Raw genomic sequence first — 25,642 nt, 5'->3', positions numbered from 1 at the left:
ACATTGAGTATGGATTTGGAGAAATTTGATGCTACAAAAGCAGATTCATCATTTGCCGAGCTTGTAACAAAAGTTGAAAACTATCAAATGACGAGCCATTCACAAATGCTTTTTGGAAAGCCAGATTTAGGCCCATCAATAAGAGATATTGTTTTCACTTGCTATCCTCCTCTTGGGAAAAATTCATCATATTCAACACAAGCCATCCCACAGAACACTGATCAAAAGGTTTCGAGGCAAACAGCAGAACAGATGGTTAAACCTTCAAAATTGTAGAAATTAACTGAAAAAAAGAATTTCAATATTATTATGGAAAACTTAAACGAATCATATCTCCAAAATTTGTGATAAGACAATATGCTCATTTCATTTAAAATCACTTCACTTGTTTTTGTTTGTTCTTTTCTGAAAATTTGAAACAATGGGTCAATTTCTATTTATTTTTTTCATTTCATGATTCCTAAAGATTTAAATCTCATAAAGCATCCTGACAATCAATTTTTTATACGCGAAGGTGATGATGATACTGAATTTTGGCTTATAAAATTCCCTTCTGACGTTTGTTTTCATAATTATTTGATCTTATGTTTTTTCACTATTTGATATTAATTAGTTTGATGTTCACAAGCTTTCTAATATAAAGCTACCTAAAAATAAATTACTGAGTCCGTTTGATGATGATGATCTTTGCTCCTGCATTCTTCCAAAATGCGAAAAGATGAATACTGAAAATGAATCTCTTTCTTCGAAAAAGAAAGAGAAAGATGGGAAAAAAAAGAAAGATACAACACATGAAGACATCAGACTTATTGAAAATTTAGATGAAGAGTTGTATAATACATATCCTCTTGTTTACTCTGAGGATGAATTGCATTGGTTTCTTGGTTTGAGAGAAATAATATTTGTTTTTTTTTTCTAACAATTTTTCAAGGTCCCAGGTTTACTAGAAGCATTACAATTGGTACAAATGCTGCAAAACCCACACTTACAGTGGAATCTGGAATTCACAGACCAATTCCATCTGAAAAAGAAGGACTGAAACTTCGGACACCTCCCGTCGGATATGGACACGAAATTCCACTCATTTCGTATTCATCTGTCACTAAAGATAAAGAAGGCAAACTAAAGGACGAATTTTTAACACCATCAGTTTTGAAGCATTCAAAAGAAAAGAAAATAAAAAAAGATCTCAAAGAATTGAGAATAAAAGAAGAAGGCGAAGCAAAAAGCTCTGAAAACGTTGGAATAACAAAAAGCAATGACAACGAAGAAAAGGTGGAGAAGAAACATAAAGAACATAACAAACACAAGGATAAGAAAAAGAAGGAAGAAAAAAGAAAAAAAGAAACAGAAAAAAAGATGAAGAGAAGTACAACTGAAAAGGAAAATGAAAAAATAAAAGATGAATATTTGTGAACTCTTTTCATTTCAAAGCGCATCGTTGGATTAAATTCTTAATCTTCTTATTCATTTACAATATTTTTATTTTATTATTTATATTTTTATCAAAAAATATATAAAGTTCAAAGCAAAATTTTTGAAGATGTTTCAACAACTGAATTGAGATAACTAAAAAACATAAAAGACAAACGTTTGATGAATAGTTATCTATTCTATTTAACAGCATTACGTTAATTGTTATTTTTTTCTTTTCAACTTTTTTGATTTTTTGAATGAATGAAATGTTATTTGTTCAGTTGAATTTATGAAGAAAGTTCCTTTTGAATTATCACTATGAAAAAAAAAAAAAAAAAAAAAAAAAAAAAAAAAAAAAAAAAAAAAAAAAAAAAAAAAAACTTGATTTCTAACTTCAATAGATGAATTGCACAATATTTGTGTAATTGTGAAATTTTCGAAAAATTTTGAAATTCGTATATGTTATTTTGAAATAATCGAGTAATTTTGAAATTTCTCAGAAAAATTGAAAATAAGGCAGTTATTTTAAGTTCCACCAACAAATTTCAAGTTAAATTTATTTGTGGAAGATCTCATATTTTTCACAATTTTTTCCCCCTTTTTTATATAGCTAAAAGGATGTCAAAAAATAAAAATAGTTTTATTAATTCTATGAAAAAAGACATTCACAATTAATAATGTTCAACAATTTGGAGATAGAAAATTTTTGATTAGTTGCCAAAAAATGTTCGAAAAATATTATTGGAAGAGTTTGGAGAAACAGGAAATAATAAGTCACAAACAAGTGGTGAAAATGTTTTATTTGAGTGTATTTAATGATAGCTAAGAAAACCTGACATTACTTCTCATGAATTCAGATGACATGTTAAAAAAGCATTCAAAAAAAATTTTCGGAAAAAGTAACAATTGAGATAATTAATTAGTATTTCGAGGAATTGGAAAACTGTTGGTGCTTAAAGAATTTGACATTTTTCTTATCAATTTTCTTTCTGAACTAGCTTTTGAGTTGATCTCCTTTATCAATTTTTTTACCATCTCTTTTCTGATGGAGTATTCTGTCACTTTTCGATAGAATACTCCATCAGCTGGTTCCAAAGAATTACTGTCAATAACGATGTTGGTTAGCCAACATGCTATTTTTGCATCTGCATCAATATTCTGTTTTCCACCTGTATACTTATCCGACAGTCTGAGCCATAACTTTTTAAGTGGGCAAAAAAAACCATTTCACTGGGATTCTGAATTTTGCTAGATTTTTATTGAAATTTTCGATTGACTTTTCCATTCTGTCTTGAGATTGACTTTTGTTACAAGTGGAATAGGTCATAGAGTTTCTTGCATTTGCAGAAGGAAGAGGAGTGTGTGATGCGCAGGGATGTATTGAATCGTTGTCTGAGCACGAAGTTATACAAGACGTGTTTGTGGAATTCTGTGAACATGTATTTGGAACAGGTGAAAAAGCCAAAGAAAAAGAAGAATTGAGAATTGATGAAGGGGATCGAGGATTTGAACTTGTTAACGAAGCGAGATGAACGGAAGATGAAGGAGAAAAAAGTGAAGAAGAAGAAGGAGATTGATTTTGATTTGTGAAACTTGATTTCGAGAGAGGCAAGAATGCAGACGATGAATTTGATTTGGAAGATAAAGAAAAAGATTGAGGCATTTCAGATGTTGAACATGAGACAGCAGAAGACGTCGTGGAAATTTCAGAATTCAAAGAGTTGAACGAAGAATCTGATGAATATATATGGGTGATTTTTTTTGATATCATAAAAAATAACGGTTTGATCATAAAAAATTTTCATAATGGGTGATGTTGAAAAGAAAGTTTTAATTTGAAGTTATATGAAATAAGAGTTGAATGCATCATCATTATTAATTATTTGTTGATTTTAATTTGTTTCCAATTGTTTTTATTTCAAATATCGAGAAAAAAAAATAATTTCAAAAAAACAAATCGAAAATTCGATAAACCTAATAAAACATAAGTTAACTGGTTTATAAAACATAAAAACAATAATAACAATACGTAATTTATCAATTTTTAAGATTAAAATTAATTTTGTGATGTTATTGTAAAGAAATTTTTAAATTAATTTTGAAGATCTTAAAACATTTGTTGAATTTATCAATTCACATTAACACTCACGCAAAAATTTAATAGTAACATAAGACACTCATCAAGCTATCAACTGTTTGTTGATAAGTTTGTTTGAAAACAAATAATCTAGGAATTATTTAATTATTATCTAAATATCAAACAAAGTTTAAGATAAATAAAGAAAATATTAAAAAATGAAAAGAAATTCGTCAATTTTTGCTTTTTCCACTAAAAAAGCTTCTATCGCACGAACATCTTCATTTTATCTTCCTCTCTTTGTTTCTCCTCTGATTCTCTCTATCTTCTTCTCATAAATTATATGTCATCCAGTTATCTGCATCCTTAGATGCTCTGCTTTTGTCTGCCTATTCGTTTTGAGAACAGATTGGTTAAAAACCAGTTTCACATGAAAGGATATGAACAACAAAATGGTGCATGAATATAAAGCGCTGAACCACAGTTCCAGAATCCTTGTAGCGCCCCTTTCTCCATATCGCTTCTGCATCCCCTTCCGCGGAACTCGCATCCCTCCGTTCACTTTCTCTTTGCTCGCTGGAGTTGACGTTGTGTCCATCTGCCCGTCTGTTCTGGCTGACTCCGATGATTTTGGGCTGCCTGCTCCAGGATCCAGAAAAGTCTTCGCTTTGGACTCTGCCTGCGTCACCTTTCACCGCGCTCACCAGATATTCGTTAACCAGCACACTGGCTTCTCTTTCTATCAGTGCGGCTCCCCTCCTTCCTCTGCGCTTCTCTCTCCTCAGTCGTCCACCACATCTCCCCTTCTATCGTCAACATCCTCTGGATCTGCTGCTCCTGCTTCTTCGACGCCCTGACCTCCCTAGCAAACATCCGATCAGAATTCGTACAAAAGAGTCTTATTCTTGTTCTTTTAAACATTATCAGTTGGCTACAGATGCATTTCTCAATGGCTGTATCATCCTTAAAGTTATTCCTCCCTCCATTTCTCCCTTCGCATCCCTCCTCTTTTCTCTTTCTTTCCATCCTTTCCTTTTTCTTTCTCTCCTTTTCTCTCATCCTCCTTGCCCAGATCTCATCCTCTCTGTCTTCCAGTGCCTTCATTCCTTTCTCAGTAAACATCAGCTCCTGCGGATATTTCAATATGCGAGCCAAAACCCCCACTTCTCCGTCGCACACAAGCTTCTCTATGTCACATCCATCAACAGGCAGCAGCAGCACACTGTCTTCCATCGTGCTTCTCTGCCCACACATCTCAGCACAGCTAATCCAGTGGTGGAAAAAAGAAGGAAGGATGAAATGGAGCGAGCACTGTATTTCTTGAAGAACAGAAGAAGAAGAGGAAGACGAAGAAAACGAAGAAGAAGAATATGCAACTGCATATGAATGTGGAGAAGATGTCGAAATAGTCAGTCAAGTCTTTTCTGAAGAAGACGAAAGAGACCAGTTCCGCTTCTAACTTGCTTCCGGCTTCTTCTTCTGCCTTTTGATTTCAGATGCATTTTGCGAGAGAGTTGAGCATGTATGTGCAGTAGAAATCGGTTTGAGTGTGTGGCCGCTGTGCTTCTTGTGTGTCTGTGTAAGTGGTTGGCGGCAATGAAGAAATTGTTTGAAAACAGATGTATTTTGAGAGGCTGACGAAGAAGATGAAATAGAAGAAGATGATGATGACGACGACAATGATGAAGCAGTTGGTCCAGCTGTTGAGGAAGGAGATAAGGTAGTTGTTGATGATCTGGGTTTTGAATGAGATGACTTTGAGGAGTGAGAATGCGGGTGAGGCTTTGAAGAAGAAGAAGAAGCAGATGTGCTTGGAAATGGCAAATAAGGCTGCGAAACTTCAGCTTCACCACTATTAGCAGAAGAAATTAAAGAAAGAAAAGAAGAAGAAGCTTCTTTCACGCTTTTTTTGCTGTGTTTGACGATTATCTTGTGAAATACAAAGAAAACTTACAAATAGTGAGTTTTTCTTATAAGGATCAAAAGAAGAAAAATAACAAGTTTTGAAATCAAACATCTTAAAACACATTCGCATTTTTCCTTCGCTTTGGCTCAGAATGTTTTTGTTTTTTTTTGGAACATAATTTTCATCTTGCTTTTCTTTTTATTCTTCTTTTGATGTTCTTTTGAAGGAGCCAAGTTTTCTGAAATATTATCTTCCCCTTTTTCAATAGATAGAAATGCGATTTTCTTCTGAATGACATCTGCACAGCTTCCAAAATAAACTGCCTGCCGATCAAAAGATAGATCATCTCAAATTAAAAGCATCTTCATTATCCAAACAACTGGAGGCGATTCGGTATGCTCCTTCATCAACATCTTCCTCTTGTTCGCTTCGCTTTTGAAGTTCGATTCACTTCTTTCAATCTTCATCTTTTTCAGATACGAAACAAATACCTCTTTCTTCTTCTCAGCCTGCTCCAGTGTCTTCTTCTGCTCATCTTCGAGCTTTGACCGTTTTTATTTTGAGTTTTCTTTCTCTTCCTCCAGCAGCTCCTCTCTCTTCTTCACTGCCTCTTTCTTCTGCATCTTCTCCATCTTCAGCTGTATCGCTTTCTTCCTCTTCAAATCACTTGTCATCTGAAGGTGCTATATCTGGAAGAAATCTGAGGTGAATATGAAGCAAAGGCTGATGACTGAGAAACAGATAGGTTTATGCTTTGCTTTTTGTTGTATTCTTTGATCCAAAGAAATAATTTTCGTCTTCTATGAACAGAACCGCATTATCTTTGATGCATTTCTTTCTTTAAGCTGCCTTTTTTTGTCTTTTCCTTTGGATCACTGAAAAACGTTTTGACGCACTGTGAATAAGAAGAAAATGATGATGGAATCACTGAATATATGTCACAAGCATGCCTGCCTTTCAACGAAGCTGATTTCGACACTTCAGACTCACTTCCGTTCAAAACACTCTGCTCGCTTTTCCTTCTCTCTTCTTCCTCTTTGTCTTCGATAATAAATTGCCCCTTTCCTCTTATGTTTTTCCTCATTGAATTCGAATCTGCCACTTTTGCTTCCCTCGTTTGTGTTATTGAACATAAAAACTCTTCCTCTGAAATAACTTTTCCAGACAATTGTTATTCTTCGAAGTATTAAACTCTAAATGATGTTCTGCTTCCATCAAATGACTCCAAATATATCACACGATCAACTTTGCTTTCAGAAATACCATCTTTCTCTGTTTTTTTATAAACCTTATGTTCAATTCTTTTCTCTTTTTCTTTTTATCATTCAATCGTTTGTTCTTTCCCATACAAATTCTTCATTTTCTTCCTGTTGACTTCTCTTTCCTTTCTTCCCAGCATCTGCCTGAAGAACTCCACCTCAAACAAAAGGGCATCCGCATAACAGAAGAACGATACATGGAAAAGCGGTGTTAACGATGGAGAAGAACACATAAGAGTGAATGGGTGAGTGTGTGGGTGTGTAATAAAAAGAAGGCGCGTGTTGTGGTGAGTGCAGGAGTGGATAAAGAGGCAGCAGAGACGAGGGTTGAGCCGGGAGATGGAAATCAGAGAGGAAGAAGAGAGAGGATAAGGAATTGTTTGTGTGATTGAACTGAGGCATGGCTCACTGCCGTCAAAGGAAGTTTTCACAGAGGCAGCTGAAGAAGAAGTTGATAGAGATGCTACTGTTGGGTTTGTTAAAACAAAAGCGGAACTTGACGATGATAAAAAGAAAGAAGATGCACTAATAGTTTTTTCAAATGTTGTTTTAGCATTTGCTGCTTGATAAATATGTTTGTTTTTGTGGGAACTCGGATGATTCGTGATTGTGTGGATAATCATCCCTCCTCTCTCTTCTCTCTCTCTCTCTCTTTTTTTTTTTTTCCTCTTTCTTTCTTCATTGTTATTCAAGTCCAAAAAATCGTATTGAGTGCCTGAAACATCATAGCTCAGTTCGTTTTGTCTTCCTTCTCCCTTTATACGCAAAGCAGAAACAGAAGAATGGCACACCAGTTTAGAACAAGGTGATGAATTTTCATTCAATTCTTGTTCTTCCATTGCATGTTGGTCTTTGCTGTTTTATCTTTGTTCTCTGTCAGCTCTTCAGCTTCTCTCTTTCTGAGATCAGATCCTCCAGCGAATCAAAGTTGATGTCCATTTCTCTGCCCCACCTCACTCCACAAACATGATTGAATAAAATATCGATGCTGGAGTGAATTAGATATTCTATGAAGAAATTTGAGATTGTTCTGTTTAAGAAGAAAAAAAGGAAGAAAAAAAGGAAGAAGAATTGGAAGGATAAGAAGAAATTGAAGATGAAACAAAAGAAGGAGAACAAGAAGATGAAAATGCAGAGGAAAAGAAATAAACATGAGGCATATCATGAGGAGCAATAGAGTTGGAGTGATGAAGATGGAGATGATGACTTCATTTTCGATGAGAAAGATGAAAAAAATGAGAAGAATTGGAAATAGGAAGGAAGAAGTCAGTAATTGTGTTGTTGATGAATTTGTTTAAGTAAGAAGTATGAGAATAAATGGAAGAGGAAGAAGATTAAAACTAAGATGAAATTCCTGAAATTCCTTGATATTCTCCATGTTTCTTCTGTTTGTTTGCATCATCATTCATTCTGTTTGAAGATAAATTGAAATTCTGCTTGTTTGGAAAAGGAAGAAGATGTGTTTCTTCTCTTTGAAAAGAGCGATGTGGAAAGGAAAAGATATTGGATTCGAGACGATCAGATGAAGAGGAAGAAGAAGAAGAAGAAGAAGAAGAAGAAGAAGAAGAAGAAGAAGAAGAAGAAGAAGAAGAAGAAGAAGAAGAAGAAGAAGAAGAAGAAGAAGAAGAAGAAGAAGAAGAAGAAGAAGAAGAAGAAGAAGAAGAAGAAGAAGAAGAAGAAGAAGAAGAAGAAGAAGAAGAAGAAGAAGAAGAAGAAGATTGGTGGAAGTGAAAGGAGGTTTTGCAATGAAAGTGATCGAAGTGCATTTGAACCTGTTTCATCTGCTGCTTTTTTCTCCTCATCCGAGGATGATGAAGCAAAAGAGCAAGATACTTGGACATAGCAACATTCAGTTGTTTCATAATCAACTGGCAATGATGACGATTAAAAGGAAGATGAGATAAAAGATGATGCTAATTCTTGATACTCCGTTCTTTCAGCAGCCGCTCCTTCAAATTGTTCAGATTTGGACGAATAAATTTGGTCATCAAATGGTCCTTCTAAAGATTCTGAGGTTTTCGTGTTCGCGTATTGTTCTCAGCATCTTCTTCCTTCTCTTTCACTCTCACTTTCTTCTTCTTCGTTTTCTTTTCTGACTTTTTCAAGTTCTTTGTTATTTTCTTTTCTAAAATTCCTTTTATAACCTCCTTTCATCTGCTTTGATGGCAATTCACCTCAATCTCCCTCATTTCCTCGATCTCCTTCATCTTCCAAATCATCATTTCACGTCTTCATTTTCTCCTCTTTCTGTCCCTTTCAACCTGAGCACTCAACGAAATGAATCAGAATTCTTGTGATTATTAAAAAAGAAGGTTCATCTTTCCCTTTTGCTTCTGGTTCAACAGAACTCTTCATCTGATAGCCAGCCCTTCTTCTGTGTGGATGAAGACATACAGAATGGGAAGAAAGCAAACCAAGTGGAAAAGCAGAGGAAGGAGGAGGAGAAGAAGAATGAGTATGTTGCTGTTTATTCTGTGCCTGTGAATGAATAAGGAGTTGCAGTTGAGAAAAGCAGAAGAGGGAAAATGAGTTTCTCGAAGCTGAGTAAAATCGAAGTTGGAAATCTGCACAAAGTTGCCTTTTTTGTCACTTTATGTATTAATCGAAAGAAAATGTCCGTTACAGTCATTTGTTTCCGTCTTTCATTCGTCTCGCTTTATCTTCTTTTAAGCTGTTTTTCTTTCTGTTCTCAAAAAGAAATGAAATATTTTCCTTTATATTTTCTGCAGTTGCACCTATTTTCAGCTTGCAATAACTGTGTAGGCAGAAGAGCGAACGAATAATAAACAGCACTAGCAGATACCAATAAAGCTCGCTGTTGATTATAACTTCTCGAATTTTTTTAAAAAATTGTACTGCCATTTAAAAAAAAAGCTGTTGTTGATGTAGTAGATGCTTCAACTTCTGCTTCTGCTGTTTCTATTGTGTTGGGTGTGATTTTTCTTGCTTGTCCTTTTTGTGTTCTCGAAAACATCAGAATCATCATTCATGGCGTTTCTTTCTTCTTCCATTAAATCATATTTCATTTCCTTATCTTCTTCATTCATTTCTCCTACTCTTTCTATTTCTCTCCCTTTTCTCGGAGTAAATTCTTTATCCTTCATCTTCATCTGCAAATTCAGCTGTTCTTTATTTGATCGATTGAACGGCAAATGGGAAGATCTGAACATAAAACAACACATTGCTTCAAATTCAGTCGAAATTTACAATACAAATTGGATAAAGCATCAGAGACGTTGATATAATGGAATGGGATGTGGAAGAAGAAGACGAAGATTAAGAAGACGAAGATTAAGAAGAAGAAGATGATGATGATGAAGATGAAGAAGAAGAAGAGGTGGTGGTGGTGGTGGTGGAAGTGGAAGAAGAAGAAGAAGAAGAAGGTTTTGATAGTTCAAATACCATCTGATATTCAATGTCTGCCTCCTGCTTCAAACATCCCACAAATTGATTTGCAAATCAAATTGTTATTCCATCAGAACATGGCAATAATTCTCCAAAAATAACACTCAATGTATAGAAAGTGCCAAATCCATCTCTGTGAAAGTGGCTTGTCTCTCTTTTCGGTTGTGTTGACCTTCTTGTCTTCTCTGTGTAACTATTTTCAATCTTTTGCCATCTTCTCCTTGTTTCATTCATCTGCGTTGATGTGAATGTCAGAAATGTTTTCCAAAAAAGAATCTCCAAAATCAATATCATTTCGAGCAATGCTCAAAAGGAATGGAATTTGTGCAGATTCTCTCAATTTTCGCTCATTCCACATCCCACAGAAGGAAGAAGAAGATGATGATGCAGAAGAAGATAGTCAAATGAGGATGTAAGTTATAAAATATGATGAAAAAGAGAAGCAGATATTGTGAATAAAATTCCTCTCTCTGTCGGAGTGGCTTGTGGTAAAATTGAGCCAAATGAGAAGAAGTCTGAAGTATTTCCAGCAGAATGCTCAGCAAAACAAGAATCACCATTATTAATAGCGCTATCAGAAAAAACATTTTTTGTTTTGAATGAAACAGTCATTGGCAATTGAAATGCTTCATTTGTGTAAGGCTCTCTTGTTGTTCAACTAATCCATATCAATAATTTTGTTGAATAATCTGAGGCTGAAAAGGAATGATGAATTCAGAAAATTTTTCGCATGAACACGCCTTTATGTATATAATCATTTTTGAAAGTAATCGTTCTCTACACAAACAAAAAATATGGAAAAAAAAGTTCTTTATTTGAAAAATTAAAAAAATATAACGATAAAATCAGGCTTTTGTTTATCAAGAATGAATCCTTTCAAAAGAAAACATAACGGAATTGGAAACAAGAGCATCAAACGGGATGTGAAAAATCAAGAAAATATTTTCGGAAAAATGTCAGAGAACCATGCAGAACTTGTTCTCTTATCATTTTTTCAATCTACGGAGCAAGGAAAAAAACTTTTGGAAACATTGTCCAAATCAAAAACATGTTTGTATATGTTTTTATATAAAAGACAAAATTACTAATATTCAAACATCGTTTTTTCAAATAAACATGAATTATTTTATTTTCTACAGCCTTTCTTAAAGAACATTACAATGAAATAGATCCTCACTCAGATTCAGAAAGCACTGAATTATTATCATCAGATTTAAGTCCAATTGCTTCTGTGCCTGCAACTTCGAATGATATTGAATTATAATTAACAGATATTAATTCAATTCAAGAATTTTTGATCGTAACATATCACAGAAAATCCTAATAATGGAAAACACTGATTTATTCAAGGAATTTATGTCTCATGAAAATGATAGAGAAAAAGAGTTGGAATTTAGTGATTTTGATGATGATGAAAATAAATTAATGAATATTTTCAAAGGAAGATCGTTGATAAATTTCGGGAAAACATGTGCTTTCAATTCTTTATGTCAATGTCTTGCTTCCTTATGTATTGACAAATGCACAGAAGAAAGTCACATTTCCAAAAATCAAAGATATTTTTTGAGTCTTTTGGAAGAAATACGGAATCCATCAAAAACAGTGAAAGCTTGGGGAAAGAGTAGAATGAAGAATTTTTATGAACTGCTGTTTGGATGTCTGGATGAACCAAAAATTTTGACTGAAGTGTTAACTGCAGTTATGGATTTTCTATCAAAAAATAATTGGAATTTGAAGGAGATGTTTTTGATTCGCAGTCATCGAATAAATATGTGCACCAGCTGCCATCATTTATCTTCATCATTAAGAGGAGCAGGTTATTATATTTCTATCTCTGGATCAGATATTGTCTGAAGGTTGAATTGTGTGTTTCAAGCCTCAGATGATTTTGCTGATAATCTACTTTCAAAATGTGAAAACTGCTGGACGAAATCTGCATTTGAAAAATGGATTTGGCTTTACGATTTCCCTTTCATTTTATGTATTTATCACAAGTTCATTGATGGAGATTATGTGAGTTCTCCTCCAATTAAATTATTCTTCAGAAGTCAAGGACTTGGCCCAAATGATTTTCATGTGTTCAGTTCTCATGTGTTATCTTCAATCGACAATCATTCATCTGATAGTGAGATAGTTGCAAAATACAACTTCGTTGGAACAATTATTCATTCTTCATTGAAGCATAAAGAAGGGCATTTTATTTCAATAGTTAAAAATGGAAGCATTTCTGACTTTTCCAATGACAGCTTTTTGCAGTGCGATGATGACAAAATTTCAATTATTGACTTTAATAAATGGGAACAATACTGGAATTATCTTTCAGAAGAAAAATGGGATTATTCTATGAGTTTTTTCAAACTGTTTGAAACAAAATACAGAAATAGTTCATCAAAACCCTTCTTGGATAAATGAATGTTTCTTATTTTTTTTTTTTTTTAATATTCATTAGTGCACATCATTAATCATTCCACTAAATAATAAATATCAACTGCGATAAAAAACCATTTTTTAATTAAAAAAATATGAAATAAAAATTTGAAAATAACACTGCATTAATTCAAATGAATTGACATTTAGTTGTCATATAGAATAACGTGAACACAATTACACGAAAGCATTTGTATATCATTAATAAGTTAACAACCAAGTTATATAAATACAAAGTGTGATGCGGTGATTATAAAATAAAGTGAGTGAGAAATGGAAAGTGAGAAATTTGGAATGTTAAATGATGTATTGATTTGTATTTACTGGGGAATTATTCTGTATGTTGTCTTTTCTGATATGCTTGCCTATGAATATTTATTTCAATACGGAACAAATGAATATTTCATTTTAAACTTAATGTTTTTTCTTTATTCAATTGGTGTTTTGATCATTATGATAATTATCAATCCCATTAAAACGATAATATCTATCTCTCCTCTTTCAATATCTCTTTCCACCATCAAACACGTTCTTTGTCAAATGTCCCTGTTGTTCATGTTGGAACTGAAAATAAAAGAAAAACACCTGGAAGATTGACTTCGTTTGATGAGAACAGTCATTGCTTCGAATGGTGTGAATGGGATGATTCAAATTGTGGGTCATCGCCAGGAGGTGCACATAATGTTCATTGTGCAAATGCAAATCTCACAATCACTTCTTGTTCATATAGTAATTGTTACTGTACTGACAATGGACATGGTGGAGCGTTTCATTGCAAAAGTTTGTTAAAAATTGATATCACAAAATCCAATTTCACAAGTTGCTCGGCTGCTCATGGAGGAGCAGTTCACGCAAGGAATCCACAATCAAATTCTGTTTGGACATTCTCAGAAAACAGAGCGGAAAGTTGTTCAATAACAAATTGGTGTGGAACTGGTTGGTATTTTGGACTAAATAATAATCAGTTAAATTTTCAATTCCTGTTTTCCAAATGCAAGTGCATATCAAATTCTGGTGGTGATTCTGCTGGTGCTGTAACATTCAATGATCCTCCAACCAATAAGCCAAGTCAGTTTTTGATAAATGATTGTCAGTTCTTAAACAATAAATTGACAAATTCATCTACTTATGGAGGAGCTGGACTGTGTTGCGCAGCAACTTATTCTTGGATGAATGGAAGAAGATTCATCACATTCTGCTTCTTTGATGGCAACACAGCAACTAATGGCAGAGGGAATGATGTGTTCTTCAATGGCAGCATAACCCAATCTCCATTCCTGCAATGTGGCTCAACAACCCTATCGAAAAGAGTGTGGAATGCAGGAACTGCAGATAATGTTCAGTATAACAGTTGGCTTCCAATCATCAATCAGAACAAAATCGTTGCAAATGGTGGAACTGATGTCGACGCCTGTGGCAGACCTCAACAGACCCCATGCGCCACCGTGGAGTATGCCCTCGGATGCGTTGCTCCCTTCAGCGATGCCTCCCTCTCTCTTCTCGTCTCCATTTTCGCTCCCACAAACACTCTCACATTTCGTGCTCCAAATACAAAAATCACTGGAAATGGTACAACTGCCACAACCATCGCCTCCAGTGGCATTCTCCAACCACAAAACTCACATTCCCAGTCATCACAATCAACATCATCATTTTCATCCTTGCCATCGTTATCAACATCTTCTTCACCAGATCCAACTGCCACTTCTGCACTCTTTCAACAGACCCAGGGCTCCCTCACAGTCTCTGCCCTCGCCATCTCCCACAACTCCTCAAACCAAATCACCCCCATCCTCTTCCACCTCTCCAATAACTCCCCTTCCCTCAAACTCAACACAACCACCATCACTGGAACAACCCCATCTTCATCATCAATCACAACTCCCCTCTTCTTCCTCACTGCTGGCTCCCTCGCCCTCAACCACACAGCAATCACCAGTCTCACCCTCAACAGCCAAAGCATCTTCCACCTCACCTCCCTCACCGCTCCCCTCACCCTCAACTCCTCCAACATCACCGACATTACCTCCACAGCCACCCCCGCCAGCTGTGCACTCTCCTCTGCCACCTCCCCTGCCCTCTCCCTCTCCCTCGCCAACTGCACCATCACCAACATCGACTCAGCTCCACAAAATCAACAGACTGCCACCAATGGCGGGTGCATCTCATTCGCCTCATCTGCCTCTGACAATACGTTTTCGGTGAGTGACACCGCCTTCTCCAGCTGTTGTGTGAGCGAGGATACAAGTTCTGGAGGAAAAGGCGGTGCTCTCATGATCGAGTACAAGGATGATTCAGAAGTGTCATCCACCTCCTTTTCCATGGCAAATGTTGTGTTTTCAGAGAACAAGGCGAGTGTCGGAAGAGATGTGTATTTTGTGTGTGAATCATTTGTCACTTCTGTGAAAGAGCCCTTGTTCGCCTTCATGAGAAGCATCACTCAGAAAGTCAACTCGGCTGTTGCACATGATAGAACAGAAGCATTCGGTGATTGGGATGTCGATTAATAAATCTTTAACAACGGGCATACAGCTAACAATGAATACGTGGAAAGCATACTTGGTACCAAGGAAGTGAATTGCGAGTTGGAAAAGACTCCCTACAAGAGCGCGCAAAACGCGACAGGTCTTCTGAAGAAGGTGCAGATCATAAGGCAGAAATCATTTCATGAGTTGACTTGTCGGTGAAAATATGTGCAAACGAAGGCAAAGTCGAAGAAAGTTGGGGAGATGGCACACATAATAGAAGAAAACATCTCACATGTGCATTTGATGGAATTAACATTGCTTGTAGGACATTTATTCTCTTGTTTCATTGAATACTCCAGAAATATGTTTTTTCAAATTTATAAGTTTCCCTCATCGTTTCATCTTCTCCGACATGTTGAAGGCGCGTGACGTTGTGAAATCTCTCGAAGACCATCCTTGCTACTGTTTGTTCAAAGAAATCTTTTCCCACCTTGCTCTTTCTTCTTCCTGTAATTCTTTCAATCTCAAAATAAATAATGCAGAGGCAACCTTCATGGATTGTGTGCCCGATTATCGGCTATTATTGATTTGACATTGTCCATTTCATTTGAAAAAAATTTTTTTAAGATATTCCTTGATAGAATAAATATTTCTTTCGTCTATCTGAAAAGGAATGAAAGATGATACTTGGCTATGGATTTAACGGGAGTTGAATGAAATGGAAATAGGAATATTTTTTAATTCGTTCATCGAAGAAGGTGTCGAAGAAGAAAAAGTTGATTTGAATGAAATAAAATTAATTGGTGCAGATAGTTTTTTTTATTCGTTGGAGTTGTGATTGAAAAATGAAAAGAAAGCTTTTTTATTGATTGACTGAAAAGGCAAATGAAAGGAAATGAAACAATTTTCCGTTCAATTTTGTGGTTATACCGAATTGAATGGAATAAATGCATTTGAAGTTCTGTTCTCTGATCCAGTAGAAAGTGTTAGAAAAAATGTGAAGATGAAGAATTTATAGAAGAAGATGATGAAAAAAATGAGGAGGAGGAAGAAGAAATTATTGAATATATCTGAAGTGTCAATGGAATTATGTTTGTTAGAAGAAGAAGAGGAGGAGGAGAAGAAGGAGAAGAAGACGAAGAAGAAGAAGAAGATTGATCAATAGAAGAAGGAATCCAAATAGAAGATTGATACAATGAAGAAGAAGAAGAAGATGATGACGACGAAGATAAAGGTGAAGTCGAAGAAGAAGGTGGAGAAGAAAAAAATTGGAGGAAGGGTTAAAATATGATGCAGAAAAAGATTGTATTGCTTGTTTTGAGGTTGATGGTGATAAATCAGATGATAAAGACGACAAAGATGAAGAAAATGAAAAAGAAGGAGAAGGAGTGTTGTGTGCAGAATGTGTCTGTCGGAGAAACAGAAGCTTTTGGGTTGCATTTCTTCGAATGAGAATGTTCTCATTGGCTTATTTTGGAATTCATAAAAAGATGACGATAAGCTGAAGGAATTAAATAGCAATGGAAAGAGAAAGAAGAAGAAGAAGAAGGTGAAGACGACGAAGAGAGTGAAGAAGAAGAGAGTGAAGAATAGGAAGAAGAGATAAAAGAGGAAGCAGAAGATTATGAAAGCTATGAAGGTGGAGCAATTGAGAATTGTGAAACGAATTTAATCCTTTTTTAAAGATGTTGATAATGACTTAAAGAATATCGATTGATTAAAATAATTCATTCGCTGAGTTGATTTCAGATGATATAAACAATCTTCATCACAAAATATGTGAAAGAGAGAGATACAAACAGATGAAGAAGGAAGTCCACAAAATAATTGACTGCCTTTGTGTGGTTAACACAACTTTTCCCTCAGAAAAAGGATAATTGTTTTTGTCCAACGCTGTCATCAATTCAAATGAACTTCATGTATGATGAGGATATTGGAAGAGAAGGAGGCGTTGACAATTGATGAAGTTGACTTCATTGGTAATAATTTCAAATTCAAAAAGAAGAAAATGACGAATTTTTTGATTATGTGATTGATGTGTCGATTCTGGCAATGAACATCATTTATTGAAGCGAGACTGTTGAGAATGATAGCGAAGGTGAAGAAAATGAAGAAAATGAAGAAGATGAAGAAAAATAAAAAATATCAGCTTTTCCAAGTCAGGTTGTTCAATAGAAAAAACTGAATGTGTTCTATATGCGAATGCCCAGTCAGCTCATCATCCCCGACAAAAGAGTCGCAACTGCAAAACATTCCGAACAAAAATGCCAAATATACTGCTTTTCTCTTTCTTGCAAACTCATGTTAAGCATTGTCATGTTATACAGCATTCAAGACAGATGGCAAAAGTCACGAATGTTATCGATGAATGCAATCAAAACAAGGATAATCTCAAAACTTCTGAATCTTTCGCGAAATGAAAAGAAGGCTTCTCTTTCTAGGCATTCCTGTTCATGATCATTCTGTTTTCATTCAAAGAACACCATTTTAGAAAAATGAATGAAACAAAAAAAGTCAAACCATCTTTTTGGCCTTTAAATATTTTCCCATTTCCAATGGATTGGTGATAATCAGCCCAGCTGGCTATCTTGTTCTTAGAATCCTTTATGAAGCATGCAATGATGAAAGTTAAAGATTATATTATCCAAATGATAAAGCAATGAACTCCTTTTTAAAGACTTATTTAACGCCATGTCTTTGTTGATAGATTTCCAAAGGGTTTCGCGTAAATGGCAATGCGCTTGTTGTAAAAGGCCTGCTGAGTGCTTCGTTCTGTTCGCTTCCTCCATTGTCCAACCCTTCAATTCCCTTTCCTTTTCCATGAAACAAACATTTAAAAAAAAATCACACAAAACAAATCCTGTGCAATAATTATGCCAAGTGCAACGCATTTCCCTCGAAATGAACAAGCTGTTCAATTCAATCTTTTTGAAATTCAACTCGCTTTTTCTGCATCTTGCTTGAGTTATTTATCATTCAAAATATCACAGCCGATGTTGCACCATATGTTTTGCAATATATTACTAAGTTCAAATTTCATGCAATTTTTCCCACTAATTCACTTTTCGCAAACAATCGATGCAAACCGCCACTCGCTCCTCCATCTTCAAGAAAAGTACCTGTTCTTCTGCAGTGCTATAATTTGCATGGGCGCATCTGTAGCCGTTGGACTAAGCAGCTCAAACATGCTCAGGCTGCTACAACTCATCAATCGAAGATCTTCACTTATAAAATTATATGTTGGACACCCTTATTAACTAACCAAACAATAAACGAATGTTTTGCTGCCCTTCGTCTTGCCTGTCTTGAGGCAAAAGAATGAAAATGATGCAGGGGAATAAGTTAATGATTGTGCATCTTCAGGTATTTTAATCGATATTTGTGACTCTTTTGAAGCAGATGTTCCTCCAACATTCAGAAAAGGAATCAATATATTGCTTCGCCTTGATTTTGCCGAATGCACAGGGCCAGCAACAAATGTTTTATGGTGTGCACAGGGCATTATTGAATCACTATTCAGGAGATTTTATCGTTCTTTTTTTATTATTTTAGGAAAAAGAAATTATTTATTGACTTTTGAAAGGGGCTTGGGCAATTGAGTAATTTGAGGGATGCAGTGCAAAAATGGGAAAGCGAAGAAAAGGATGGAATACGGGAAGATGTGAGATTTGAAGAGACTGGCGCGATTTGTGAAGTGAGTGGTTGGAAAGAAAATGGAGAAAAAGGTGGATGGAAAGGGATTGGGGTTGGGGTTGGAATTTTGGCGTTGGAGTATCGGGAGATGTTTTGAAGGGCCAAAGGTTCAAAGGGACGATGGATTGCTTTTCTTTGAAGAGGAAAAGATACAAGAAAAAGAATTTTGATGAAAATAAGACGAACGAAAAATAAATGGATGAAAGACTTCTGGGGGAATGTTTGCAATGGAATGTAATTCTGAATGAAGGCCTTTCAGTGGAATTGCTTTTGATTTGTGTGGCTTGCCTGCTGAAAGGTGTGTTGGAGAAAGAAGGAAAGGGAGGAGACTCAAAAAGAAGTTGAAATGAGTTTGCTGCGAGAGTCATTTTCACACAACGTTTAAGTGTGTGTAATATTTTTTTTTTAAATTTTTTTTTTTTTTTGTTTGAAATGTATTTATTTTGAATTGGAGACAGACGACGAGTGATGTTTGAAGGAAGAAGCAGGAAACATCAAGTGCAATCAAAAGCAACGCAATTAAAGGGGAATTGTTAATGGATAAGTTTTGGAGAAAATGATGAAGAGATTGTTGAAGTGCAGAGAGATGGAGGAAGTTAGAGTGAATGAACTGGGTTTTGGAAGAGAAGATTCAAAAGAAGTGGGAGAGATGGGAAAGGATGTGGATTGGAAGAGAAAATATGATGAGAGGATGAGAGAAGGGAGAGAATGATTGAACTCTGATGGGTGTGATTGCAAGAAGATGAAGAAGATGAATTTGAAGAAATCAACATTTTCAGTTTCTGAGGGGAAAGAGGAGGCAACCACTCAAGAGCATTCGATGAACGATAGATATCCAATTCAATTGGTATGCATCAATCTGTTTGTTGAATTTTTTGTGATTATGTTTTTCTTATCAATATGAAGTTCACTTATCATATACAATATTTTTTCTCAATGACAGCATCACATGAAGTTTTTTCATCATTTTCTTCAGAAATATCATTCGATTGATTGCACATTTCTCTTTTACCGCATTTCTTCTTCTTCTTCTTCTTCTTCATTCAACAAAAATGAAAGTTTTCTTCAATTAAACAGCGCTTTCTCCAAGTATCTTAATTTTTTGATAAAATGACTTTTTTTCATCTTTCAACGGAACTGCTGTTTATTCTTTTTCTCCTTCAACAGTGTCCATTGTATTATAATAAATTGCTTGTATTGTTTAAAAACCATGATAGACAATGTCCAATTGTCAGATGAATTGATTATTTAACAAATAACAAAAAGTGATGAAATGTTCATATGATCTAAATATGAAAAAGAAATAAAAATAGGAAAATATGTGAACTTCAAAAAAAAATATCAAAAACAAAAAAACAAATAATGAACGATGTTAGAATAATAACGAATAAATGAAATAAAAATTCGATGAAGAAGATGCAGTTTCAGATACATTTCTTTAAGGTGAATTGTTTCTATTTCTTGTCGCGCTGGTGGGCTTTTAGCATTTTCATGAGTCTTCTTCAGAAATTTCTCAAGCTCGTTCATATTTTTCAAAACATTTTTCTGTTGAAATAAATAATGTGAATATGGTTTTTCATTTCAAAAATTGCATTGATCAATTGTTAAAAAAACTCATTCCTAAATTGCACATATAATTATTATGACTCGGAAAAATACAATAAACAAGAGAATTATTGCATTTTCCTGAAAATGTGCGAAATATAAAGTCTCGATCACAAAAGTGGTCACTAATTTTTCTTCAGATTTTGCAACAAACAGTCATTAAAAGATGTGGGGAAGCGAACTGTGTGGAAATCTGAAGAAAAATTAGTGACCACTTTTGTGATCGAGACTTTATATTTCGCACATTTTCAGGAAAATGCAATAATTCTCTTGTTTATTGTATTTTTCCGAGTCATAATAATTATATGTGCAATTTAGGAATGAGTTTTTTTAACAATTGATCAATGCAATTTTTGAAATGAAAAACCATATTCACATTTTTTTCAATTAAAAACATGAAAATAATTGCAACCAGTGCGATAATTTTCATCAAAAATGTGTCAGCCCGCGAATGGAATATCAATTAAAATGGTAAAATATAAAATCCACATTCAGAAATTTATCTGAAAGCGATTCTTTTTTTTAATGAGTATTTTTTTGTGATTCAACTCGTTAACGTCAAATGCTTGCTGTTAATTTCGTATGCAGCACAGGGCACGTATGGCAATCTGTTCTATGCATTGGACACAAACTCTGAAGCGAATATTAACGAATATTAGTGGATGAAAAGCGAGAGACGAACGACACGCTTTTTCGGACGCATCCCACTGTATAATTCTTTCGCAAGTTCTACTTTCCGCACATCCTGTACAAATACAATGGAAGAGAGTGCGGCAGTTTTATGGGGTCAAATTTTGGACATTACACATTGTTAATTCAGATTAATGTAGTGGAAGCAGTGGAGAAAGGGGCGGCAATGGTTATATCCAAGGGCTCAACATGTCAACTTTGGATATGTTCAAATTGTCATAGTGTGTGGAAGATGCACTGGAGAAGGAGAAGATCACCGGCCGAATGAGATTGTGATTGTGGAGCAGACGCAGTGCATATAACTTGAAGAGGAGGTATTTGAAGAGGCGAAGCTTGATGCGCCCAGAGCAGCAAACTTTGTGGACCAGCAAGTGAATACAGCTATTTTCGGCAAATTTTAGTTTTTTTCATTCAATATTACCTGGATTCTCGAAGGAGAGGGAGGTCAGGAAAGCAGAAAAGAAGAAGGCAAAATATTTTGAGCTTGATTAAAGAAAAGAAAAAAATTTCAAACAGATCGACTTATGCAATGGTGAAGATTTGAAGCAATGTGGTATGTTAAAATTTTCCTTTTATTATAACAAAGAATTATTATGTATTTATTTTTACATATATTTTTTTCAATTTTTGAAATTTTCAGAACTTTTTTCCATCATTTGTTATGAACTTCCTCATTTTCTTGTGAGTTGATCGAATCGGTCATTTTATGAATGTGCTTATTTACAATCTTCATCGAATTTTTTGTTTGGGCCACATCTGCATAGAAATCATCTATTCACCCAATCTTTCCAGTCAGATTGTGCTCGCACAATCATTTACCAATATATTTTGATCTAGAAGAGATGAAAGAGCAATTCATCATTTAATAAGGTTTGTAATTTTTTTCGATTATTGTTATTATTGTTTTTATCATATCACTTTTTTTCTATTTTTAACTTTTTCAAACTCTTATTTTAATTTTTTTCAATTAATTGATACATAAACATATGAACTATCCCTTTTCATGTTTTTTAATACAGATTCTTTTTCTAAGTTTGAGCACTGTGTCTAAACCACAACCGCTTCACATCATTTCTACCATCATTGGAGTCAGAGCTGATGAAAAAGAATGAACCGGGAACCCTCTTCTGCGCATTTGGCTTCTACTATTGTCACTGTGTTGCAGCTGACTGTTCATTCCACATGAAACGAGACTTCCTCTTCTCACAGACCACTAAACATTTCTTCTCTTCGTCATCAATGCCTTCTTCTTCTTCCTTCTCAAATCAGTCATACACAAACAGCATTGTGGTTTCCATGATCGAGTAAGTCATGTGCGCTTCTCAAAAAGCAGGAATTATCTCCTCTTTCCAATAAAAGTTCTCCTCTTTCAATGTCACTCCTTATCTTCTGTGAATGACACTCCATTCAAACACCACAGATCTCCTTCTCCTCCTCTCTTCTTTCTCACTTTGCCTCAATAAATGATTTCAGCTTCCATCAAATGCTCTCTTTCCTCAAATATCCTCGACAGATAGAACATCTTTTTTGTGTAACATCACAAGCACAACCAGAGCTGCCACGAGCCATCAATATGTGGATTCTTGCAGATCTTCAACATCTTCCAACTCATCCCAACGTTCTTCTTCTTTTACAAGAACCTCCTTCCACCAAAAGTACATCACTGAACAGATCGCTCAATTCTTCCCATCGTATTTATATGTTTTCACGCCTGAAGCGCATTCCTTAATCAATGACGTCGTCTCTTCCTTCCTCTCTCCAAACTTTGCACCACCGCTGCTGGGCGTTTCAAGTACAGGTATTTATTAACAAAAAGACAATAGACAGAAAATTGGAGTCTTTTGCATCATTTATTTTATATAGCTAACAGCAGCGTCGGATGATGAGTTGAAGAAATTATTGTTCCCAAATGAGAAATTCATTAATGATATGGAGGTTATTTAGAGAAAGAAGGAGGAAGAGAGAAGGAGAGAGAAAAAGTGAAAAAGAAGGAAGAGAAATTGAAAAGACTGAAGATGAAGAAAAAGAGATGTTTACGAAGCAATGCAGATGAAACATCATCACTTTCTTCTTCTGCTTTTTCTTCTTTACCAAATTCTGTTCTGAAGCTGCTCTTGCATCAAATCATCGCTTCTGCCACTCCTCAGCTCCAATCAGCGAAAACGAGAGCCTTCGGCATTTGGTTGCAGATTATTCCAATGACTGACGATTTGACAGAAGAATATGTGTTTCCGGTGTGTGAATGCTTATGAGATAGAAACAGACAAATGAAACGGAACAGGCATAGTCAAAGAAATAAGCATTATCATTGACATCAATACAGAAATCATCATCATCATCACATTTTTCTTCATCTTCCTCTTCATCCGAACAGTCAGAAGTGAATTCATCACAAGAAAGAGCAGAAAAAGCAGAAATCGACGAAATCATCGAAGACTTCAAAAGAAAACATGCACCACGTCTGCCTCTTCCTGTGATCCTTCCGCTACAAGAAGCAACTCTTCAGAATCCGTCTTATGTGCCTCGAAGACAAAGACAGAGAAAAAGCAATCAAAATTCAACGCAAACCTTTTTGACTCATTCAATTGCTGGCGTTGGCACATCAACAGGCACATCTCCTTCTTCATTGCCGAATGAATCTTTTCTTTCTCTTCCTCAGTCATCTCCTTCTCCCTCTCCTTCATCTTCTTCCTCTTCCTCCTCCTCCTCTTCTTCTTCTTCTGTTACTGCAGTAACTGACCTCTCTCTGCACCCAAACCACCTCATTGTTCTGAAATTGCAATGGCTCGCCGCATAAGAGCAATGCATCCTCTCCTCCGCAGACGCTATCTCAACCGCTGTGCACAATTGGCTGCTGCTTCTGGTGCCTCACGTTCTTCTTCCTCTTCTTCTTCTTCTTCTTCTTCCTCTTCTTCTTCCTCGTTGCTTCGCTCTTCTAGAAACAGATTTCTGACAGGAGAAGAGTAGCAGATGAGGAGGATGAGATTGCAGTTCGGAAGAAGAAAGAAAAGACAATATTTTGTTCCACATCGGGACATTTTTGAGGCGCTGCCACTGTTTGCAGAGTTTCGGATGGTGAAGCGATATTCGGAAAATTTGGAGAAAAGGAAGAAAGAGAGAAACAAAAAACGAGAGAAGAGAGGAAAGTGGGATTAGAGAACTGATCAAGATGAGAAAGGCATTGAAATCTGCAAATGATGAAAATAACAATGATGAAGAAAATGAAAATTAAGTTAAAACAGAAGAAAACGAGAGTTTATCATTGATGAGAAGAAATTCTTTGAAGGAATCGAAGAAAAAAGGAGAAAAAGAATGCCTTTCCGACAGCTTCATCATCAGTGATGAAGAAGAGCGAAGAGAGAAGAGACACAAACAGAGAGAGAAACAGAGGTTGATGCGAAGGTATTATCAGGCGCTTGAGCATCAACGTGATTCTGTTGTGAATGAAGTGCTTTTGATGGTCAGACCAAACTTGCTGCTTTCTCCGACACCGATTGACGAGTCGATTAAAAGACCAGGAATAAATGAAAATGCTGCAAAAAGTGAGGAAGATGGCAAAGAAGACAGAAAAGAAGAGAAATAAGGGAATAATTCTTTGAATGAAAATGGAAACAAGGAAGAAGTTGAAGGCAATGCAGATGAAGGAAAAGACGAAAATCAAAAAGTGATTTTGGAGGATTCAATGAACAACCTCAAAGAAGTTGTTTGAAAAGCAAAGATAATCAAACGGAAGCAGAAAAGAATACAAATACCAAAGAATCAATAAGAAACGGCAGAAAAGACGAAATACGTTCCAATGAGCCAAAGTCCGAGCCTTTTTCATCGGAAAAGCAGCAAAAACAGCAGCAACAACCACAACAACAGAACACAACAACAACTCTCTCTCCCCCACCTTCTCCTTCTCCTTCTCCACCAGTTAAGCAATATAGTTCAGGAAGAGGCGCCTTTGGAACGATGTTCTTTATACGAGGAAAGCGAATGGACTGATGATAGAGGGGTGTTGGAAGGAGGGAGTTGATTGTGAACAGCAAAGAGATGTATATGGGGATTGGCGTGAAAGGTGCACTATCGATATCGCTGTCTCCTGTTGTTGGAGAAGGAGGAGTTACGTTGGGTGAGAATGGGGATGACGGATTTGAATAAAGAAGTGACAAGGGCGATGCAAGATGAGTTTCAGAACGAGAAAGGGAAAGTGGACGATGAAGATGCGAAGATCACATTTAATTCATTGGAATCTGATGATCAGAGAGAAAAACTGCTTCGGCTGATGAAACTGCAGGAAATACAGAAGAAGAAGAAGGAGAAAGAAGAGAAAGAGAGGAGGCGAAAGAAGAAAGAAGAGCGAGAGCGCAGGAAAATGGAGAAAATGGCGAAGAAGATAGAGGAAAAAGACAAGAATCTGTTTAGCAGCATCCAAAGAATACTACAACCACACCTTGAGACAGGAACACCGACCAACCAGAAAGAGAACAAAATGACCAGCGAGGCTCAACAAGAGGCGAAAGAAAGCCAAATGCCAATATTGACAAGAGAGCGGAAATTGGACTGCATGCTGAATGATTTAGCGAATTCTGACCTGGAAGATTTGAGCGATGAACCGGATGTGCCTTGCCGTTATGTGCGTATTAAAAGCGAGGAAAACGGGCAATTTGTGTGAAAGATGCGAAAAGTGCCTGTTTATGCAAAAGTCATTGCG

The 25,642-nt window shown here is 35.7% G+C and overlaps 6 protein-coding genes across 6 annotated transcripts; 4 read left to right on the top strand and 2 right to left on the bottom strand.

Annotated features, from left to right (window-relative positions):
* Nucleotides 1-9: 9 nt before the first annotated feature.
* MONOS_11806 (uncharacterized protein) lies at nucleotides 10-1,745 on the top strand (the record flags this gene model as incomplete). Its single annotated transcript, XM_067864373.1, has 4 exons — nucleotides 10-228; nucleotides 484-558; nucleotides 614-884; nucleotides 932-1,745. 4 exons carry the CDS (start codon nucleotides 10-12, stop codon nucleotides 1,414-1,416), a joined length of 1,050 nt encoding a protein of 349 aa, XP_067723477.1. The 3' UTR covers nucleotides 1,417-1,745.
* A 2,462-nt stretch (nucleotides 1,746-4,207) lies between these two features.
* Nucleotides 4,208-5,866, bottom strand: MONOS_11805 (uncharacterized protein; the record flags this gene model as incomplete). Its single annotated transcript, XM_067864372.1, has 3 exons — nucleotides 4,208-4,869; nucleotides 4,954-5,422; nucleotides 5,777-5,866. The coding sequence occupies 3 exons, from the start codon at nucleotides 5,864-5,866 to the stop codon at nucleotides 4,208-4,210; spliced, it is 1,221 nt and encodes a 406-aa protein (XP_067723476.1).
* An 8,047-nt stretch (nucleotides 5,867-13,913) lies between these two features.
* Nucleotides 13,914-14,927, bottom strand: MONOS_11804 (uncharacterized protein; the record flags this gene model as incomplete). Its single annotated transcript, XM_067864371.1, has 3 exons — nucleotides 13,914-14,197; nucleotides 14,321-14,588; nucleotides 14,634-14,927. 3 exons carry the CDS (start codon nucleotides 14,925-14,927, stop codon nucleotides 13,914-13,916), a joined length of 846 nt encoding a protein of 281 aa, XP_067723475.1.
* A 3,744-nt stretch (nucleotides 14,928-18,671) lies between these two features.
* Nucleotides 18,672-19,644, top strand: MONOS_17925 (uncharacterized protein; the record flags this gene model as incomplete). The annotated part of the gene is made up of 6 exons (XM_067870894.1): nucleotides 18,672-18,709; nucleotides 18,902-18,949; nucleotides 19,110-19,121; nucleotides 19,197-19,246; nucleotides 19,431-19,498; nucleotides 19,558-19,644. The coding sequence occupies 6 exons, from the start codon at nucleotides 18,672-18,674 to the stop codon at nucleotides 19,642-19,644; spliced, it is 303 nt and encodes a 100-aa protein (XP_067723474.1).
* Nucleotides 19,645-22,961: 3,317 nt separating this feature from the next.
* MONOS_11803 (uncharacterized protein) lies at nucleotides 22,962-23,743 on the top strand (the record flags this gene model as incomplete). Its single annotated transcript, XM_067864370.1, has 2 exons — nucleotides 22,962-23,180; nucleotides 23,270-23,743. The coding sequence occupies 2 exons, from the start codon at nucleotides 22,962-22,964 to the stop codon at nucleotides 23,741-23,743; spliced, it is 693 nt and encodes a 230-aa protein (XP_067723473.1).
* Nucleotides 23,744-25,066: 1,323 nt separating this feature from the next.
* Nucleotides 25,067-25,603, top strand: MONOS_11802 (uncharacterized protein; the record flags this gene model as incomplete). The annotated part of the gene is made up of 1 exon (XM_067864369.1): nucleotides 25,067-25,603. The coding sequence occupies one exon, from the start codon at nucleotides 25,067-25,069 to the stop codon at nucleotides 25,601-25,603; it is 537 nt and encodes a 178-aa protein (XP_067723472.1).
* Nucleotides 25,604-25,642: the final 39 nt, after the last annotated feature.

The sequence above is a fragment of the Monocercomonoides exilis genome (assembly GCF_001643675.1).
Source record: "Monocercomonoides exilis strain PA203 chromosome Unknown scaffold37-1059404, whole genome shotgun sequence".
Taxonomy (NCBI): domain Eukaryota; phylum Preaxostyla; order Oxymonadida; family Polymastigidae; genus Monocercomonoides; species Monocercomonoides exilis.
Note: the sequence above shows the minus strand (reverse complement) of the source record. Positions and strands in the feature narration are given on the sequence as shown.